The 21,116-nt window shown below is 51.3% G+C and overlaps 1 protein-coding gene and 1 long non-coding RNA gene across 9 annotated transcripts; one reads left to right on the top strand and one right to left on the bottom strand.

Moving 5' to 3' along the window:
* Window positions 1-256: 256 nt before the first annotated feature.
* AGTRAP (angiotensin II receptor associated protein) lies at window positions 257-19,242 on the bottom strand. 8 transcript variants are annotated; one of them, XM_086344509.1, is made up of 5 exons: window positions 19,150-19,242; window positions 5,984-6,018; window positions 3,354-3,459; window positions 2,313-2,508; window positions 257-959 (listed from the first exon to the last, which is right to left on the bottom strand). In XM_086344509.1, the coding sequence occupies exons 1-5, from the start codon at window positions 19,174-19,176 to the stop codon at window positions 856-858; spliced, it is 468 nt and encodes a 155-aa protein (XP_086200635.1). In that variant the 5' UTR covers window positions 19,177-19,242; the 3' UTR covers window positions 257-855. The 8 variants fall into 8 exon arrangements, with proteins under 8 accessions (XP_086200635.1, XP_086200636.1, XP_086200638.1 ...); XM_086344510.1 differs by having other exon boundaries at window positions 2,334-2,508; XM_086344512.1 differs by lacking the exon at window positions 19,150-19,242 and adding an exon at window positions 6,893-7,352.
* A 15-nt stretch (window positions 19,243-19,257) lies between these two features.
* Window positions 19,258-20,619, top strand: LOC147356655 (uncharacterized). Its single transcript, XR_015143409.1, has 2 exons — window positions 19,258-19,392; window positions 19,779-20,619. It is a non-coding gene; the product is annotated as an uncharacterized LOC147356655 (long non-coding RNA).
* Window positions 20,620-21,116: the final 497 nt, after the last annotated feature.

Genomic DNA, 21,116 nt, shown 5'->3' with positions numbered 1-21,116 from the left:
ACCAATACCTGTCACTTAATTCAGAGACATGGATGCCTATTGACACACTGGACAGTGCCCCCTCTCCTGCGGCCTCGGCTAGGCCAGAGCTGAGCACCCGGCAGGCCCAGCTGGTCACAAGCCCCCGTTTCCTCCTGTCACAAGGAAACAAGCACCTAAGCCCTGGCACCCTGGAGATTCACAGCAGAAATCTTCCTGGGAATGGCAAGTCCAGGCCCCAGCTCTGAGAGGAGAGGAAACACAGCTCAAAACACACTTGGCTGCAGAATTCCCTTTAATGCTGTGGCCTGCAGCTGGAGGTTGATGGGGGTCTGAGGGGCTGCAGACCCCTCCTGCCTCCAGCCCTGGGGTCCTCAGGCACCAAGCGACCAGGTAGTGAGAAGCCAGGGGTCCTTACCCCTGTGCTCCTGGCAGTGAGCAGGACCCAAGGCTCTCAGAGCTCCTGCGGGAGGGCATGGCCAACCTCAGGAGAGGCTGAGGTGGGGGGGCACCACTGGCCCCTAGAGGCCTGATCTTGCCAGGCTCGGGCATGGCTCGGCCTGGGGCCTGCACGGAGCAGCTAAGGGTGGAGGGGACAAAAGCAACCAGAGTTCCCAGCCTGAGACCAGTGGGCTACCCGGAAGGGAGGAGAGGGCTCGAGGAATTGGGGACAGATGTGCACAGGCGCTCTGGGCCTTTTAGGGCACGTGACTCAGGCAATCCCTGAGATGGGGAACTGGAGGACACAAGTTAGTTCTGAGAAAGCAGGGGGCGATCAGGAGCACCCCCTAGGATGATGTCCAAGGCACAAAGAAGGTGATGAGGCCTCCTCTCTGCCGGCTCCACAGTTTGTCAGACTGGCCCCTGGGCTGGGCTTCAGTATCCCCGGGTCACGTGAGCCTTGCTCTCAGGGTCGGCAGGCACCTCTGAGGAGTCGATTGGCTGGTAGGAACTGCGCTCCTCTGAGGGCCCAAGGAAACCTGGGGGGTTGGAGAGAAAGAAAAAAATGAAGGGTTAAGACTTAGGAAATTCCACGAGGCCAAACCAAGGTCCCCCTACTCCCCACCACCAATCCCACCCCAACAAGAAAAGCCAGAGCTGGGCATACAGGTACCCAGGACAGACAGTGGCAGCAGCCCCAGGCACCAAGCCTTTAGCATGTATCACTTATTCAGTCCTCCTGTAACCCTATAGAGCAGGGTATTTTTTTGTCCCTACTTTACAGATGAGGAAACCGAGTGTTAAAAAGATAAACTGCCTTGCTTGAGATTATAAAGCTTGAAGCAGAGGACACTAGGATTCCAACTGATGCAGCACGGTGCTAAAGACAGGGCTCAGCCACTGTGCCTCGGTGCTTCCCTGGGAGCGTGTGCTCAGGAATCTGGCCGAGGGATGCCCAGCCCCGGACCCACGGGCTCCCCTCCAGCTCCTCTCCCGGACAGTGGACATCGTTGTACAGCCTCCAGAAGGCCCCCGGGCTGGCGCAGCTGCAGAGCCCAGATGGTGCCAGGCAGGCTGTTGGCTTCTGGGTGCCATACCCTTCACTCCCATCCTCACTCCCTACATCTGTCCTGTGCTCCTGAACAAGCCCCCAGCACCCCAGGCCTCTGTCTCCTCATCTGTCTAATGGAGGGACAGTGCTGGCTCCTCCCTACCCCGGGGCAGGTCCGGGCAGCCTGGTGGTTTGCCAAGGGTGGGCAGCCCTGGGCCATTCCCGTCCTCAACCCAGCTGCTCCCCCAGCAGGTCTCAGGCCACTTTTCTCAAGAGTGAAAGGCAGAAGACCACAGGTCTCCCCACTTCTCTCAAAAAGGACATGAGAACAGTGTCACAGGGGGCTGGGGAAGGGCTGCAACAAGCAGGGGTCCAGCTCAGGGCTGGCTTTGGCTGGGGCCCCCAGGACCCAGGCCAGCACTGGCTCTCCCCTGGTTGCCCAGACCCCTAGGTGGCAGGAAAGGGGGTTCCAGCGATGGGGCTAGAGGGAGCTGAGAGGGAAAGCTGGCCCTGCAGGTGCCTATGGGATCAGGCCCCCAGTCGCACCCATGTTTAAGCTGAGAGAAGGACATGGCACCATAGCCAGGCAGGGATGGCCAGGGGACCCCTGGGTTCCTCTAGGAGACCAGAAACTTGCATACCTTTCAGCCTAGTGCCCAGAGCCCATACCAGGCCCCACCCTGCACCTTGAATCCCTGTCTCAGGGGGCAAGGTTGGCTCCCTGGGACAGGGGCTGGGGGGCGGGCAAGGCAGAGACCGAGGAGAGGAGAGGAGACAGCAGTGCCAGCACCGGGGCTGGTGGGAGGGGAACTGGGGAGCTGGCTGGAGGTGGTGGCCTCACCAACGTGGACCAGGAGCTCACCCCCACGCTCCCGGTACATGTGGTAGACGAAGAAGCAGGAGATCGGCTTGAGGATCAGGTTGAGGATGGCCATGCCTGCACTGAAGCGCACTGTGTCCGAGAGGTTGGACCTCGGGTAGAAGATGCCAATGTAGATCACATCCAGGAAGATGGTAGCCACCAAGCCACCCAGAAACTGCAAGACAGCCAGGCACAGGGCCGAGGGGTGACCACAGTGTCATTAGGGTGGTGAGCGTGCTGCTGCCCTGCCACCCCATCCCCCCACCATATATACCAGACTGGAAGCTCCATTTGTGCCCTACTGTGTCCTTGGGCTTTGCTGGAAGACAGACCAAGACAGCAGGTGGGACTCTGCAGACTAGATGCCTGACAGGACTGCAGGGCTGAGAGCAGGGATGGGGTCCCTATTGGGACCCAGCCTGCAGGCTCTGACAGAGTCCTCTCCCCCAACTCTTCTCATCCTTGAGGCCATGATGAGGCACAAGACGTGGGCTCAGAACCTCTAAGATAGAAGGTCCCTTGGAATTCACTGGTTCCATCTCCACCACCGAAGACATCCATCTCTAACCATCCTGAGAGGCCAGTGCTGGTGCTCACAGCCACGGGGTCTGAGCGGGTGTCCGAGGGCTCCTGGTAGGACAGTTTAGCCAGACTGTGTCCACTCTGACCTCACAAAGTGGTTGAGCTCCCTCTTCATGGGAGGCCCTCCCTATTAGGGGGGCCCTCAAGGAGGGTTACTGGCGTATGCCCTACTGCCCTCCAGGAATGGCCAATCTCATGGGGCACTGGTGGGAGTCCACCCCATGCCCCTTTTGGGAAAACAATGAGGAGACTCTCTGAGCCAGGCAGGCAGAGCAGCAGGCCAGGCTAGTGAAGATACATGTGGGCTGGGAGCCTGGACTCTAAAAAATGGAAAATGGGGAAAAAAGAAGGCAGAGAAGACAGGACAGGGAAAGGGGAAGACGGAGCTGGGCCTACAACCACCCTGAAGCCGGTTCCCTGGCTGCTCCCCCAGCTTACCATACTTATGGCGTCAACAGAGTCCCGCTGCGCCATGGCCCACACGCCCAAGGCCAGGATGGGGAAGTTGGTCCAGGCATAGGGGCCCTGGAACACGATGCAGCCCCTGCGGGAGGAGGCACCTGAGTCAAGTCAGGAGGTGCCCTCTAGGTGCCCACCCCTCCTACAGGTCACCTCCTGGGGCGCTGTCTCAGGGCCCCCATGAGTAGAGGCCACAGTCGGCCTCGTTCCCCTCTCCATTCCCCTACTTCACACCCATGTGCCAAAAATGTCAGCACATCCCATCGGCTCTGCTTCCCAAATGGATCCGGAATCTGGCCATATCCATCCAGGCCCAAACCACCATCTTCTCCTACTAGGACTGAGCATTTCGCTGTAGCCTCTCCCCATTGTTCCCCTAACTTCCACTCCTGCCCCATCCTGGTCATTCCATAAATGCGCTTGCATGCATACTAAGTCACTTCTGTCGTTTCCGACTCTTTGCGACCCCATGGACTGTAGCCTGCCAGCGTCCTCTGTCCATGGGATTCTCCAGGCAAGAATAGTGGAGCGGGTTGCCATGCCCTCCTCCAGGGGATCTTCCAGACCCAGGGATCAAACCTGTGTCTCTACGTTCCTGCACTGGCAGGCAAATTCTTCACCACTAGAGACACTTATTAACTCCTCCATAAACAGCAACCAGTAAGGTAAATCAGGGGGTGTCATTTCTCTGCTAAAAGTCCTCCAACACTTTCTTGGAATAAAATTCAGACCCTTGATCATGGTCTACAGGGCCCTGTGGGGTCTGATGACACAGCCCAGCCTATGGCTCCCATCCATTGCCTTGCCGTTCCCTCTACCTGAACACTTGGTCCGTTCTTGTCATTTTAGCCTCAGCTCATATGTTAACTCTGAGACTCTTTCCCTGACTGCCCCACTGTAAGGACCACCTTCTAACACAATGCCCACTCTCTTATCTTGCAGGGCATCGCTACTAACTAAACTGTTTGTCCATTCAAAGAAAAGAATAGTTAACCCAGACCCCTTACTAGTATCTGGCACAGTTACGAGTGCTTTAAATGGGTTCATTTACGTGCATATGCGTTAACAATCCTTGTAAAGAGGCACTACGGTCATCTTCATTTTACAGATGAGGAGACTGAGGCCCAGAGAGGTCAAGGAACTTGCCCAAGGTCACACAGCTGCTAAGTGGCAGAGCTGAGATTTAAATCCAGGCAGTCTGGCTCAAGAGGCCATGCTCTTACCCACCTGGACGGCCCAAGCACAGAGTGGGGTGCTTCATAAATATAAATGACATTCCCTGAAGTATACCATATGGGAAACATGTGCAAAGCAGTTAAGTGCAGAGCACCATGGGGCTTACTTGGAAATCAGTCATCTCATTTTTTGGTTTTGAGAAAGCAAGTGCTGGGGCCCCAGCCTGGACTCATTAACTCAGAGTCTTGGGGAGTGTGCCTGAGAAATCTGGATTTTCACTCTGCTCTCCAAGGCCATTAACCATGATGATCACTGCTCCTGTTATTCATACCCACGAACACGTACACTGCACTTCCACGTCTGCAAAATGCACACGTGAGCTCAATGGTTTCCAGTCTTGGTCGGGCAGAAAAATCTCCCCAGAAACTCAACAGATAAAGCAGATAAAGCAGAAGGTAATGATGAAAATCACCCTGCGGTCCCCGGGCCTCCCTTGTGTAGGCCTGGGCAGTGTCTGGTGAGCAGAGCAAGGCCATGCTTCTTCCTCACAGCTCCTGAGGGCCGTGCATCCTTGCACCCATTTTACAGATGGAAACCAAGGTACTGAGAAGTGGAGTTACTTGATGAAGGTGACCCAGCTAGAACACGGCAGGGCTAAGGACATGACCAGGGTCAGTCTAAATCCTGAGTCTACTGTCTCTGGGCAGGGGGTATGAAATGAGTGAGGGTCCACGCCTAAGTGAGTGACCTCACCCTCGTACTCAGATTCATCATGTGTCTACTTGCTGAGCTGCTGAGTTAACCTCCAGAAGGCACCCTCAATAAATGTCACCAATTATTATGGTTTCAGAAATTGTATTTTCACCTTTAGATGACTTAAGAGGATAAGTGGGAAGGTCAGTAATACTCTCACATTATAGGTGAGAAAATGACTCAGGGGGTTTGAGTGGCTCACCCAAGGTCACAGACACACAGAGCTCCACCAGACATCCACCCCAGCAAGGTATGAGAGGCCAGCCCCTAGGCTTCAGCACCTTACAGCCCCAGATGCAAAGGCCCTAGTGGAGGAACCAGAGGGATGCCAAGCCCCAAAGGGCTTAGGTAGTGTCTGGAGAAAGGTCTGAGCTGTCAGTACTGCCCCCTGGGCTGCTGTCTTCCTGAGGATGAGGGCTAGAAGCTCCTAGGGTCAGTGATGGCAAAGGCCTCTGTGTACCACCTGCCCCTCCAACATCCTTGGGACACAGGAGCTTGCTAATGATGATCTTGACAGATGAGCTATTTAGTCTTGGAACGGGTCGGGAGACATGGACAAGACCCCAGGAATACATGTGGACAGGACCCAGGATACACGTGGACAAGACCCCAGAGAGACATGTGGACCCAGATCTCGGGAGACCAGGGGGACACAGAACCGGACACCCACACTCACTCACCAGGTTGTCAGCAGCCAGTGAACCAGGAGGATTGCCTGTGGCACAAAAAAAAGAGGGGATGAGGTAAAGAAGAGAACTGCGACTGTGACCACCATGGTGGTAGGATGAATGGGCAGCAAAGCTTCTGGAACCAAAAAACACCAGAAGCCCCTGCCTAGGACCTAAGAGGGCTTCAGGATGTCTGCTCAAACACCAGCAAGAGAGTGGCCCCCAACAGTGGCAGAAAAGGAGGAAGAGCACAGGTCAGGCCAGAGGACACTGCCAGGTCACCCCTCCCCGGTCCCTTGGGGCAGCTGACACCCACACCCCTTCCTGTTTCTAAAGCTGGAGGCTCCTTTGGGGAACCTGGGAATCTCTTCTGAAACCAGAGGAGGCCTCGATGGCTGGAAGGGGCTCAAATGAAGCTGATTTCAGTACACTGGAGCTGGGGTGCCGTGTGGGGCTGAGCAGATGCCCAGTGCATCCAAGGAATGGGAGAGCAGCCCGGGGGCAGGAGACCAGAGGGGAAAGGTGGGCCTGGAGGACCTCGGCAAGGAGCATGGACTTCATCTCAAGGGCGCTGAAGAAGTCACCAGGAGCTTTTCTGCAGGAAGGTAACATGTTAGGATTTATACTAAGAGTCCGTGCACTGTCCCACCCTTTTTAATGACACATATGTCCTTCAGAGACAGTCCTCTTTACTGGAACTGGTCTCTATTCCCAGAAATCAAGAGAGTCCTGATTGCAAAGCAAGTAAAGAATATAGTATTAGACTTTCCCAGTGGTCCAGTGGCTAAAACTCTGTGCTCCCAATGCAGGGGGTCCAGGGTTTCATCCCTGATGAGGGGAACTAGATCCCATATGCTGCAACTAAAGATCTCTGTCAGTAAATATTTATTCATTTGTTTCTTTAGCTACGTCGGGTCTTACCTGCAGCACGTGGGATCTTCATTGTGTTATGCAGGCTCTCTAGTTGCGGCGCGAGGGCTTAGTGGCTCACTCAGCATGTGGGGTCTTACTTCCTGGATCAGGGATCGAACACACGTCCCTTGCATTGCCAGGTGGATTCTTAAACCACTGGACCGCCAGGGAAGTCCCAAATAAATATTTTTTAAAAAGAAAGAGAAGAAGGAAGGAAGAAGCAGATGGATGCTATGGGGAAGGCAGGGAGAAGAAGCGGGAAACTCGGAGCTGGTGCTAAAGGGGACTTGGGGACCAGCCAGGCACAGGGGAGGGAGAGTGGGGTGTTCCAGGGTGTTCAGGTGTCCCAGAAGCATAGGCAAGGACACAACACCCAGAGCCCTGAGGAGGGGTAGGGCCAGGATGGGGCTGAGGTCGGGGGTGGTGGCGAGACGGCAGAGTAGGGTCCAGTGGTGGACAAGGACCTTTAAGGGAGTTTGCTCCAGGCACCAAGGGTTCAAGGATGCCAAGAGCCTGAGGCAGCGGCGGCATGCTGGGCCCAGAGAGCAAGGGTGGCACAGCAAGGACTGCAGTGAAAGGCCCAGGTTTCTAGTCTTGTGCTCAAGGGGGTGGGGGGTGTTAAGGAGAGGATGCCACCTGCAGCAAGGAACTCTGGCTGCATTTCTAGAAGAATCACTATTGGACTTCCTTGGTGGTCCAGTGGTTAAGAATCCACCTGCTAATGTAGTGGACACGGGTTCGATCTCTGGTCTGGGAAGATCCCACATGCCATGAGGCAACTAGGTGCTGCGTGCTACAGCTACTGAGCCTCAAACCTAGAGCCTGTGCAGCAAGAGAAGCCACAGCAAGAAGAAGGCTGAGTGTGGCAACTAGAGAGTATCCCCAGCTCACCACAAGTAGAGAAAGCCTGCACGCAGCAATGAAGACCCAGTACAGACAAAAAAAAAAAAAAAGAGTTATTATTTATTGCACATCTGCAACGTGCCAGGCCTGGGCCCAATGTCTCACATGACCTTCTCTGAGCTTCTGAAGCAGATACTAGAATCATTCCCATTTTACAGCCAAGAAAACCAGGCTCAGAGGTAAATTAAGTTGATCATGACTCCACTGATGGCAAAACTGTAATTAAATGGGAAGTCTGACTCCAAAACTAGGGCTCCTAACCTTTGTGCTAGAGAGAGAAGCTCTTTGGGCTTGGACACACATGGATGTTTTCCACACGGGGTGGGGGGCAGATGACATCTGGGGCAGATGGCCAGGATACCCCAACTTGCCCCCAGTGCTCAGGTTAAGTGAACCAAGTCCAGACTGTGGTGCCCAACCCCTAAAGAACTCCTCTTCCAGCTACAAAGGACTAGGAGAATGGCTCTTTAAGGACCAACACACCTGACTGTACAGAGGTCTCAAGACACCAAAAAAGCTGAGCCTACATGACTGAGAGTTGGACCATAAATAAGGCTGAGTGCTGAAGAATTGATGCTTTTGAACTGTGGTGTTGGAGAAGACTCTTGAGAGTCCCTTGAACTGCAAGGAGATAAAATTAGTCAATCTTAAAGGGAATCAATCCTGAATATTCACTGGAAGGATTGATGCTGAAGCTGAAGCTCCAATACTTTGGCCACATGATGTGAAGAGCTCCTTAGAAAAGACCCTGATGCTGGGAAAGACTGAAGTCAGGAGGAAAAGACAAAGGGTGAGATGGTTGGATGGCATCACCGACTTAATGGACATGAGTTTGAGCAAACTCCAGGGGTTGGTGAAGGACAGGGAAACCTGGCGTGCTGCAGTCCATGGGGTTGCAAAGAGCTGGACACAACTCAGCAACCGAACAAGAACAATATGACAGAAGGCTAGCTCTGGAAGGAATTTTGGTCACTATCTACCTTTATTAATGAGTGCTTCCTATGTGTCAGGCACCAAGATAAGATTTTTCTGCCTGTGAACGCATTTCATCCTTACAATCCTCTGAAGCACAATTTCCCCCGTTTTACAGTTGAGAAAACCAAGGCTCAACGGTAAGTAATCTGCTCCAGGTCACAGAGCAGAGCCAGGATTCAATCCCGACTTAGCCAGGTGTTGTTCCACCCAGGGCCTGAGTGGATGTGCCCTCCTATTACAAAGATGCGGAAACCGAGGCAGAGTAGAACTAGTCTTCTGAGGTTTTCCCCAGGGACTGAGGAGTGAGTGGATTTCCCTGGTAGTTCAGTTGGTAAAGAATCTGCCTGCAATGCAGGAGACCCCAGTTCAATTCCTGGGTTGGGAAGATCTCCAGGAAAAGGGATAGGCTACCCATTCCAGTGCAAAGAAACAGCGGAGTACAATAGAATGGGAAAGACTAGAGATCTCTTCAAGAAAACTAGAGATACCAAGGAAATATTTCATGCAAAGATAGGCATAATAAAAGACAGAAATGGTATGGATCTAACAGAAGCAGAAGATATTAAGAAGAGGTGACAAGAATACATAAAAGAACTACACAAAAAAGATCATAATGACCCAGAAAACCACGATGGTGTGATCACTCACCGAGAGCCAGACATCCTGGAGTGTGCAGTCAAGTGGGCCTTAGGAAGCGTCACTATAAACAAAACTAGTGGAGGTGATGGAATTCAAGCTGAGCTACTTCAAATCCTAAAAGATGATGCTGTGAAAGTGCTGCACTCAATATGCCAGCAAATGTGGAAAACTCAGCAATGGCCACAGGACTGGAAAAGGTCAGTTTTCATTCCAATCCCAAAGAAAGGCAGTGCCAAATAATGTTCAAACTATTGCACAATTGCACTCATCTCACACACTAGCAAAGTAATGCTCAAAATTCTCCAAGCTAGGCTTCAACAGTATGTGAACTGAGAACTTCCAGATCTTCAAAATGGATTTAGAAAAGGGAGAGGAACCAGAGATCAAGCTGCCAACATCTGTTGGATCATAGAAAAAGCAAGAGAATTCCAGAAAAACATCTACTTCTGCTTCATTGACTACACTTAAGCCTTTGACTGTGTGGACCACAACAAACTGGAAAATTCTTAAAGATGGGCATACCAGACAACCTTATTTGCCTCCTGAGAAATCTGTATGCAGGTCAAGAAGCAACAGTTAGAACCGAACATGGAACAATTTACTGGTTCCAAATTGGGAAAGGAGTATGTCCAGGTTGTAAATCGTCACCCTGTTTATTTAACTTATATGCAGAGTACTTCATGTGAAATGCCGGGCTGGAAGAAGCACAAGCTAGAATCAAGAATTCGGAAAGAAATATCAATAACCTCAGATATGCAGATGATACCACCCTTATGGCAGAAAGCAATTAAGGTGAAAGAGGAGAGTGAAAACTCTGGCTTAAAACTCAACATCCAAAAAACAAAGATCATGGCATCCAGTCCCATCACTTCATAGCAAATAGATGGGGAAACAATGGAAACAGTGACAGAGTTTATTTTCTTGGGCTCCAAAATCACTGTAGATGGTGACTGCAGCCATGAAATTAAAAGACACTTGCTCCTTGGAAGAAAATCTATGACAAACCTAGACAGCATGTAAAAAAGCAGAGACGTTACATTTTTGGACAAAGGTCCATATAGTCAAAGCTATGGCTTCTCCGGTAGTCATGTATGGATGTCAGAGTTGCACCATGAATAAAGTTGAGCACCAGAGAACTGATGCTTTTGAACTGTGGCGTTGGAAAAGACTCTTGAGAGTCCCTTGGACTGCAAGATCAAACTATTCAATCCTAAAAGAAATCAGTTCTGAATATTCATTGGAAGGATTGGTGCTGAAGCTGAAAGAAAGTGAAAATCAAAGTTGCTCAGTCATTTCCAACTTTTTGTGACCCCATGGACTATACAATCCATGGAATTCTCCAGGCCAGAATACTGGAGTGGGTAGCTGTTCCCTTCCCAGTGATCTTCCTAACCCAGGGATGGAACTCAGGTCTCCCGCATTGCAGGCAGATTCTTTACCAGCTGAGTGACCAGGGAAGCCCAAGCTGAAACTGAAGCTCCAATATTTTGGCCATCTTATGCGAAGAGCTGACTCATTAGAGAAGACCCTGATGCTGGGAAAGATTGAGGGCAGGAGGAGAAGGGGACAACAGAGGATGAGATGGTTGGATGGCATTACCGACTCAATGTACATGAATTTGAGCAAGCTCTGGGAGTTGGTGATGGACAGGGAAGCCTGGTGTGCTGTAGTCCATGGGGTCACAAAGAGTTGGACACGGCTGAGCGATTCAACTGAACTATATCCACTCCAGTATTCTTGGGCTTCCCTTGTCGTTCAGATGGTAAAGAATCTGCCTGCAATGTGGGAGACCTGGGTTCCATCCCTGGGTTGGGACAGTCCCCTGGAGGAGAGCATGGCAACCCATGCCAGTATTCTTACCTGGAGAATCCCACTGACAGAGAAGCCTGGTGGGCTACAGTCCATGGGGTTGCAAAGAGTCAGACACGACTGACTAAGCACATGGAAGAATGAGTGCATGTGTGCTCGGTCATGTCCGACTCCTTGAGATCCCATGAACTGTAGCCTGCCAGGCTCCTCTGTCCACGGGATTGTCTAGGCAAGAATACCAGAGTGGGTTATCATGTCCTCCACCAGAGGGTCTTCCCAACCCAGGGATCAAACCCATGCCTCCTATGACTCCTGCATTGCAGGTGGATTCTTTACCACTTGAGCCATCCAGGATGCTGCAGGGACTGAAGAAGGGTGATCAAACTGTGCCAGGTTACTTAATCATTTACAGATTAAGTTGGCATCGCTGACACCTGCTTGGCCTCCACCCTGCAGATTCAAAGGTAAGTCGGGCAGATGCAGTCTTAGGCTGCCCTTCCAGAACTGACACCTGGCAGTCCGGGTGGGGTGGGGGGGAACACCTGCTAACCAAAAAATTACCTAAGGAGTATGGGGTCCGAACAGACAGTCTGTTGAGAAGGAAGTAATGGCGAAGAAAAGGACCCTCATTCTGGATCAGAGGAGGGGAGCACTGGAGGCTTCTCTGAAGGATGATGTTTCAGGGGAGATGAAGTGGGTGAGCAAGGAGTTAACCAGGGACAGAGGGGGAAAGAAGAGCATTTCGAGCCAAAGGGACAGCACCTGCAAAGGCTCTGTGACGGAAGGTAGCATGGAACCTTCTGGAGACTGAAAAGAGGCCCATGTGGCTGGAGTGGAAGAGGAGAGTAGAGGAGGGACAGGAAGCTGGGGTGGGGGCAGGGCTGAGCCTGGGAGGTGTGGGAGAGAATTCTGATCTTTATCTTGAGAGCAAAACAGGGTCCTCTCTGACAGGAAGTCCTGCCCACAGAGCGGAAGGGACCTGCCACACGTGGCCAGCCAGGTGGTCCCGGTGTTGGGTTTTTAACTAAGACAAGAAACCAAGGAAGGAGTCAGTCATATATATCACTTCTCCACTCCCCAACATCAACAGTGAGTCCTTCCCTCCCTCAACTTCTATCTCAGAAACAGTCTTCATTCCCAAATGCTCTGGTTCCCACCTCTAGACTGTGCACACAGCAGGTCTTTAATAAACGGATGCTCCTGGCCTGCTGCTGCTAAGTCGCTTCAGTCGTGTCCGACTCTGTGCGACCCCATAGACGGCAGCCTACCAGGCTCCCCCGTCCCTGGTTAACTCCTTGCTCACAGCTACCAGGCTCCCCCGTCCCTGGGATTCTCCAGGCAAGAACACCGGAGTGGGTTGCCATTTCCTTCTCCAATGCATGAAAGTGAAAAGTGAAAGTGAAGTCGCTCAGTCGTGTCCGACTCTTAGCGACCCCACGGACTGCAGCCTACCAGGCTCCTCCATCCATGTGATTTTCCAGGCCTGGCCTGTGGATCCCAGAAAAGGAAAGGCAGCGACACGCAGGAAAGCCTGTGAGGAAACCATTCTATAATCTGTGGGATAAAGTACTTCCTGGAGCTGGAAAAGCCTGTAATATGGAGTGAGCACCTGGCTAAGCCCCCAAACTAGGCCCTCTCTTTGGAGAAGAAAACAGTATGACCTGGAAATCCTGTGGGCCTTTAGCAGACACACCTCCCCTCGGTGCAACATCACTTTTGTTTGCTCAATATTTAGGGAACTTAGCACCAGTGGAGTACGTCTCTTCAGCCGTGGGAAAATAAACCCATGAAGACAGCCTCGTCGGCTAGTTTCCCCATCTTTGTAATGGGAGGGCACACCCACTCGGGCCCAGAGGGGTCGAATGTGCAGGAAAGCTCCAACAAAAAACCTAGCCGAGAATCTAAAAAAGAGTGAATACAGGTATATGTTTAACTGATTCACTCTTCTGTACACCTGACACTAACACAACATTGTAAATCAACCATACTCAATAACTGCAGCCATGAAACTAAAAGACACTTGTTCCTTGGGACGAAAGCTATGACCAACCTAGACAGTGTATTAAAAAGCAGAGACATCTTTTTGCCACCAAAGGTCCGTATAGTCAAAGCTATGGTTTTTCTAGTAGTCACGTATGGATGTGAGAATTGGACCATAAAGAAAGCTGAGTGCTGAAGAATTGAAGCTTTTTGCATTGTGGTATTAGAGAAGACTCTTGAGAGTCCCTTGGACTGCAAGGAGATCATACCAGTCAATCCTAAAGGAAATCAACCCTGAATATTCACTGGGAGGACTGATGCTGAAGCTGAAGCTACAATACTTTGGCCAGGTGAAGAGTCTACTCATTGGAAAAGGCCCTGATGCTGGGAAACATTGAAGACAAAAGGAGAAGAGGGTGGCAGAGGATGAGATGGCTAAATAGCATCACTGACTCAATGGGCATGAATCTTAACAAATTCTAGGAGACAGCGAAGGACAGGGGAGCCTGGTGTGCTGCCGTCCATGGGCTCACAAAGAGACATGACTTAGCGATTAAACAACAACACATTTCAATAGAAATTAAAAAAGAAAAAGGAACCCAGCCAAACCAGCCCTGCCCTCTCCCACAGCCCTTATCTCAGCACAAAAGAACTGTCTGCTGGCTCTGGGGGAAGTTTCTGGTTACCAAGAGAATACTGGGGAGTCTCAGATACGGCCACAGAGATGGGGGAGAGAGGGGTGCATGTGCCCAGCATGTGCCCCGGAGGCCTGACTGCTCCCGGCTGGGCAAGAGGAGAGAGACTTGAGCTCCTGGACTCTTCATGTAGCGCCTGGCCTGGCAGGCTGCCTGGCCCTTTCCCAGCCAGTGTTCAATGTGTCAGAAGACCAAGGGAGAGAGAGACCGGCCATGGCAGCAGGGGCTTGTAAGATGCTGGACTAGGGGTAGGAGACCTGAGTTCTGGTCCAGGAGCCACCTCCTTTTGTGTTGGAGCCCTGGGTTCCTCCCTGGTGACATGAAGGCAGCATCTATCACCCTCGTGTCCCAAAGGGGCGCCTCAACCAGAAAGAGACAGGCATCTGACAGTCAGTCACTGGATGTTTCCATGAAATAACTGTAAGCACCTCCCTGGGGGCTCAGTGGTAAAGAATCCGCCTGCCAATGCAGGAGATCTGAGTTCAATCCCTGGGTCAGGAAGATCCCCTGGAGAAGGAAGTGGCAACCCGCCCCAGTATTCTTGCCTGGAGAATCCCATGGAGAGAGGAGTCTGGTGGGCTACAGTCCATGGGGTCACAGAGAGTTGGACATGACTGAGCGACTGAACAACAACAACCACAACCTCTGCAGACAGTCATCCTGAAACCATGTCACCTACAGCAACCCCTGCTACTGATGCAGATGTACCTGCCGCATATCTACACTGCCCTGAACACTTGGCCCATGTCATCCTTGTGACTGTCTGGGGTAGAGTTTTAACCCTTATGTTTCACTTATGAAGACACTGAGGCTGTGGGAGATTCATTGGCCCAAACAGTTATGTATGACAAGAGAGCCCAGATGCAAATCGCAGAATCAGTCGCTTGGGTCTGAGTTTTTCTGCTAATAAAAACATGATGTGGGCTTCCCTGGTGGCTCAGTGGTAAAGAATCCACCTGCCGATGTAGGAGACACTGGTTCGATCCTTGATCCAGAAAGATCCCACATGCTGCAGGGCAACCGAGCTCATGGGCCACAACTACTGAGCCCATGTGCTTCAACTACTGAAGCCTGTGTGCCCTAGAGCCCGTGCTCTGCAACAAGAGAAGCCACTGCCACGAGAAGCCCATGCTCCGCAACTACAGACTGGGCCCCGCTGATTGCAACTAGAGAAAACCTGCACAGCAACAAAGACACAGTACAGCCAAAAATAAACACATACAATAAAGATAAAATAAAAAAACAACAAAACTGTGAAGCTACATCACCTCCTGGACCACTGGATCCTCCTCTTAGCATCCTAGAAGGTAGGGGCTATTTTTATGCTCTTTTTATTGTGAAGAAACTGATATTCAGAGAGGTTAAGAAACCTGCTTCAGGTCACACAGCTGGTAAGCAGCAAAGCCTGGCCTTGGAGGGAGATCTGATTGGCCCCAAAGCCTGTGCTCTACCCACTGTACTACAGTGCTAGGATCTGGAAGAGCAAGGGAAGAGTGGATGGAAATGAGTATGTCTGACCAGGAGGAAGGAAGGCTAAGGGGAAACCGAGGGGTCCTTGGACCAGGATTCAGACCCTTCATTTGTCACTGAAGGCCTCATGGCAGTGGGGCTGGGACTGCCTAGCCAGGTGATCGACAGACTTGAGGTCACCATAAAGAATGTTTTTTTTCTTTGCCCATACCATATAGGCTTGCAGGATCTTAGTTCCCTGACCAGGGATTGTACCTGGGCCCCAAGCTGTGAAACCATGCAGTCCAAACCCCTGGACCACCAGGGAATCCCCCTCCATACAGATTAATATACAGAATATATTTTTCCTGGGAACTTCCTGTTAGGGGCAGTGGTTAGGACTCTGTGCTTTCACTGCCAAGGGGGCAGGTTCAATCCATGGTCGAGGAACTAAGATCCCACTAGCCATGTGGTGTGGCCAAAACAAAAAATAAACAAAAAACCCAGAATATATTTCTTAGTCCTGTGCAAACATTCAGTGGCCTATTGAATGAGGCAGCAAGATCCCCAAGGAGCCCCAAGGGCTGAGCCCAGGGGGCGGTAGTCAGGGCTGCCAGAGAGGGGAGGCAGAGGCAGGCAGTGGTTGACCGTGTGGCTGCTAGAGCCAAGTATGTGGATCAGACCCCAGCTCCATGACTTAGGGCTGTGTGACTCCAGGCCATCACCTGAGCTCTCACAACTGCCGCTTGCTCTTCTAAAGTGAGGACAATAATGCTCCATGGGGGTGTTGTGTGGCTATGTAGAGGTGGAGGGGTGTGTGAAACATTCAACACACTGCCTCCTAGGTAGTCAGCCTCCGGGACATGGCTATGCATGTGCTCAGTTGCTTCAGTCGTGTCCAACTCTTTGTGACCCCATGGACTGTAATATGCCAGGTTCCTCTGTCCATGGACAAGCAATACTGGAGTGGGTTGCCGTTTCCTACTCCAGGGGATCTTCTCCACCCAGGGACTGAACCCATGTCTCCTGCATCACAGGTGCGTTCTTTACCACTAAGCCACCTGGGAAGCCCTGAGACAAGGCCATCCATGACTATTGTGCAGTCAGGTTCTGGAATTCTTAACCCTCGTGCTATACTACCCCCTTGCACCCTCCTCCCAAGGGCCTTTTCTCACAAGCCCTCATGAACCCAAGTCTAGAACTTTCTAAACTCTCACAATGACGTTGCTTCAGCTCAGGACTTGCCTCATGTGTGGCGTTGGGTTAGGAACTACCTGGAGGGCCCGGGGCAGCTGCTTCTATTCACCTGGCACCACTGCCTACTGTGGGTGGGCTGGGCACAAGCAGGCACTGAGCCAATGCCCCAGGAATGTGTGAAAGGAGGGCACGGGTAAGTGCAGGGTCAGGGGGGTTGGGCATTTTCTGAGCTCCCAAGGGGTTCTGATCTCAGAATATCCCACTTAGACTCCTGTGGGAGGCCAGAAAAGACAACAACAAAAACAGAACCCCCAGTTAATCTTTAATTTCAGATAATGAATAATTTTCTAGACTGTTCCAAATATTGCCTGGGATATAAGATCCACTGGAGAAGGGACAGGATACCCACTCCAGTATTCTGGGGCTTCCCTGGTGGCTCAGTTGTAAAGAATCCACCTGCAATGTGGGAGATCTGGGTTCAATCCCTGGGTTGGGAAGATCCACTGCAGAAGGCAAAGGCTACTCACTCCAGTATTCTGGCCTGGAGAATTCCATGGACTGTAGAGTCCCTGGGGTCACAAAGAGTTGGACATGACTGAATGACTTTCACTTTTCATACTTAGATTAAAAAATTTATTCATTGTTGATCTTAAATTCAAACTCAACTGGATGTCCTCAATGTTACCTGGCAACCCTAGCTGTTCACGACCTCTCGGCACTTACTTGTCTCTGATTGGTAGCAGCTAAGACCCTTGGAGATATGGTGTTTTATTTCTCAAGTCAAAGAAAGGACCAGCGGTTTCACTGTGGGCACTGAAAGCCAGCAAAGCTCACATCTGTGGTCACGTGTGGCCTGTGAGGCCCATAAAGTTTCTCAAAAAAAAAAAAAAAAAGGCCACAAACAGACTAAGCCCTCCCACTGGGCATTAACTGTCAAAGCAGAAGTCGGCCCTAATGGTGGCCAGGAAAGGACACAGCTTTGAAGTTTGACCCTGATGGGTTCAAATTCTGACTGTCACTTAATCTCTGTGGGGCCTTGACAAGTTACCTATCTGGTCTGAGCTGAAGTTGGCTCAACTACAAAAATCTCAGAAGGTTGATGCGATTTAATAACCTGGCACACCACAGACGCCCCAAGAATGAGGGCTCACTCCCTTGTCAGTTCCTGCCCCTCTGTCCCTTTCCTCCTTCCCCCTTAATAATTATTTCAGGCAAATCTCTAATCAGAGCAAAGGTAGTTGGCATCAACCGCACACAGCCTGGAACAGAGTGAATGTTGATACCAACGAACCTCAATTGCCCTCGTGTAAATTTCTTCCCTGCTAAACCTTCAATTCAAGCCCATTCCCTTGTCACAGCCATCTTTCCCCCTGCAGCGGTTGACTGGAAGCCTCAGAGAGGTCTGCTGAAGCAAGTGTTCAATATTAAGGAAATGTGCCCACGTGAAGTCACAGCACAGACCGTATCTAATAATCCAAATATGGATGATGTATTGTTCTGTAGTCATCTATCTCTTACATTACTTTAGTACCAGACACCATGGGTACATAATGCTTTGTCAAGGGTGAGTAAGAGGGTACTCCTGCATACAGTCTCAAAGGAAACTGTACCCAGGCCACAGATGGCAGGTCTGGTCCAAGGTTAACACCTTTCCCCAGTGCCTCACTGGTAAAGAATCTGTCCGCAATGCAGGAGCCACAGGAGACGCAGGTTCAATCCCTGGAACAGGAAGATCCCCTGGAGGAGGCCACGGCAACCCATTCCAGTATTCTTGCCTGGAAAATCCCATGGACAGAGAAGCCTGGTGGGCTACAGTCCATAGGGTCGCAAAGAGTCGGACACGACTGAAGCAACTTAGCTTAGCTAGACCAAAGCTAAAGGCTTCAGCCTCTCAGTGGCAAACCCGGCCAAGAAGCACTGGGCTGGGGGAGGGCGGGGAGAAAAAGAAGAACAGCCTTTGGCATTCTTACAGCTCAGGAAATGAAGACACCCCAGCGAGCTACAGTGTTTTCCTAAATGTGCAAAGTTGGGGCTTTCTGCTTTTGAGTAAATTCTATTGGTGTCTGTGTTGCTTAAGAAATAAAGACGTTGAATCTATCAACTCTGAAAAACCATCTGTCTGGGATCATCTGATTTCCTTAACTTGATCTTCCCAACAAAAGAGGCGGTAAGGGCAGTGTTGGGGGTCCAGGTGAAAACTTTACCCCTCTCTCGGTGGAGGGGAAGTGTCCTGCCTCCAAGTCCAGCCTCGGGCTCTCCGTGGGTCCCTCCCCGACACGCCTTCCCCTTTCTCCAGAGAAATTCTGGGCGCGCAGGCCAAAGCGAGCCTCAGGGGCTCAGCGCTCCCAGCAGAACCGGTCTGACTCCGGGAAGAGACGGCCGCTTCCCTCCTCCAGCTCCCTCTCGGTCTTTCCTGCCGGCCTTCTGGATCAGTCTCCCTGGTATGGTCTATCTCCCCACCTCCTTCCACCTGGCCTCTGTTGCTTCTCTTTCTCCCCACCACTCCACTTTCCCCAGACTCTCGGTCCTTTCACCTCTAAAATCCTACTTTAAAAGCGCAAATACCCAACACGCTCCGGGAGACCCGCCCCGCGCCACCCCCGCCCCGCCCATCGCCACCTTCAGGTTCACGGCTGGCAGCTCCATCGCGACCCAGCCGGACAGCACCTGCGCCACAACCGCGGGGGCTCCTGGTCTCCGAACTCGGGAAGCAAACTTGCCGGCCCCGCCCCGCCGACTGCCCTCTGCCCGCGCTCCAACCCCAGCTGCGCTGGGGGGCCACGTGAGTAGGTCATGTGACGACTGCCCGGTAGCTAGGAGACGGCGTCTTGCCGCTCGAGCCATCACCGCGCCACTGCCCAGGTAGTTACGGGGCCGGGGCGGGGGGCGGCTGGAGAATGTCCAGATTTGTGTCGCAAAGGGCGCAATATCTCGCCGAGTTAAAATCCCAGCATGTGGGCCGACGGGACCACCTGCAGCCAGGAGAACTTGGGGGAACCTCCAAGTACAACCTGCAGATGTGGTAACAGCTGGTGTCTCATCCCTGAGGGCACAGTCTGTCCTCCCTCCTTCCCCAGTGAAAGTAAAGACGGTTACCTATCTCATAGAATCCTTGTGAGGATGAATGAACTAATTCATGTTTGACGAAAAAATGAATCTGACACTTGCTTTAAAGGAAAGGAAGACTTATTCAAGACTGTTGGGATCCCCTTGGGTCCTTCCCTCTGAATGCTTATTCTTATTTCCAGGAGGGGAGAGACCATGTGGAAACCTGCAAAACTGTCTGGGTGGGTCCTAAGATCCTATCAAGACACAGACTCTCTCCAGATACAAAGAATGGAGTTTTCCAGGTGGATGTGGGGTCTTCTGCAGAGCCCTGGAGTCTGCTGGCCTATTTGAATGTCCCTTTTGGAGACACAGCTGTCCAGCCCCCTAAGCAGAACAGCACATCTGCCAGAGTAACAGAGAGCCGGTAAGCTTCAGAGAGAGACCGGACAGATATGCTACACTGGGCACGATTGTTGGGATTCAGAGCCCAGAGGACTAGCTGGACCAGAGAAAAGAGTTTGAGTCCTAACTTTGTCCACTTACTGGTTCTACTTGAGCAAGTCACTTTGCCTCTCTGGGCTTACAGTTTTCTGATCTGTAAAATGAGAGAAATAATAGTATCTTCCTTGAAGGATGATTATTTTGAATTTGTTAATAAGGATTTGTTAATATATAAAAATGTTTAGAACATTGCCTGGCAGACAGCACTCAATCAGGACTTGCTACTGTTTTGATATTCATTATTAGTTAATTATCATTAATTATTGTTACTGGCATAGTACCTAGAAGAGAGGAATTCCTCAATAACTAGTGGGTATTATAACATTATTATTATATTGTTTCCTTCTAAGAGATATCTCCTATAAACCCTAGATCCTAGAGGTGTTTAATCCAAGCATGTAGGTATATAATAAAACTGATCACCTTGTAAGGAGAAAATGCAAAACAAACAATTCCTGGGATTTGAGCTGACATTTATTAAGTAGTTTTGTGGCAGACAATGTGAAAAGTGCTCATAATAAATATTCATAACAACCGCCATGGTGTGGGTGCCCTTCTTATCCTGATTTACCATAAGATCCCTGAGGTTAAGAGGAGTTAAGGGGCTTTCCCAAAGGCATATCCCTAGTTGGTGTGAAACTGGGCTGGGGACCAAAGAGGTCTGGTTTCAGGACTGTGACGTAGCCACTCAGCTCCACTGCCCACATCACAGGAAAATACAGCCTGGGCTGAGATTCAAAGATGGAGTGAGGCAAGGCGGGGAAGACAGATTGGAGCCAGATGAAGCACAAGGCTGGATCTGTGGAATGTCCCTGCAGTGACACTGCCTTCATCTGACCAGCTGGGGCCAGAGGCACTCTGGGCCAAGGTGGAGGTGGGGCAGACCCAGCAGGGGTGGGGAGGGATCCCAAAGGGACAAAGGAAAGTGAAACTGTTCTCAAAGGAGCCACTCACCCTGACTATGGAAGGACAAGTGGACCTTCACAAAGCACAGGCTTTGGGCCATATTTTTTAGGGAGTACACTTCTGGAAGTCAA

This window comes from Bos grunniens, chromosome 16 (assembly GCF_055505025.1).
Source record: "Bos grunniens cultivar Pamir isolate PY7600 chromosome 16, Bosgru_T2T1.0, whole genome shotgun sequence".
NCBI lineage: Eukaryota > Metazoa > Chordata > Mammalia > Artiodactyla > Bovidae > Bos > Bos grunniens.
This window is presented reverse-complemented; position numbering and strand designations above follow the sequence as displayed.

Bases quoted from the DNA above. Each gene is read 5' to 3' on its own strand.
- AGTRAP (XM_086344509.1), bottom strand. From the start codon at position 19,176: ATGGAGCTGCCAGCCGTGAACCTGAAG. The intron at 3,460-5,983 runs GTGAGTGAGTGT...CTCCTCCCGCAG, and splicing joins CACTGGCTGCTGACAACCTG to GGGCTGCATCGTGTTCCAGG. The intron at 2,509-3,353 runs GTAAGCTGGGGG...GCTGTCTTGCAG, and splicing joins CTGTTGACGCCATAAGTATG to TTTCTGGGTGGCTTGGTGGC.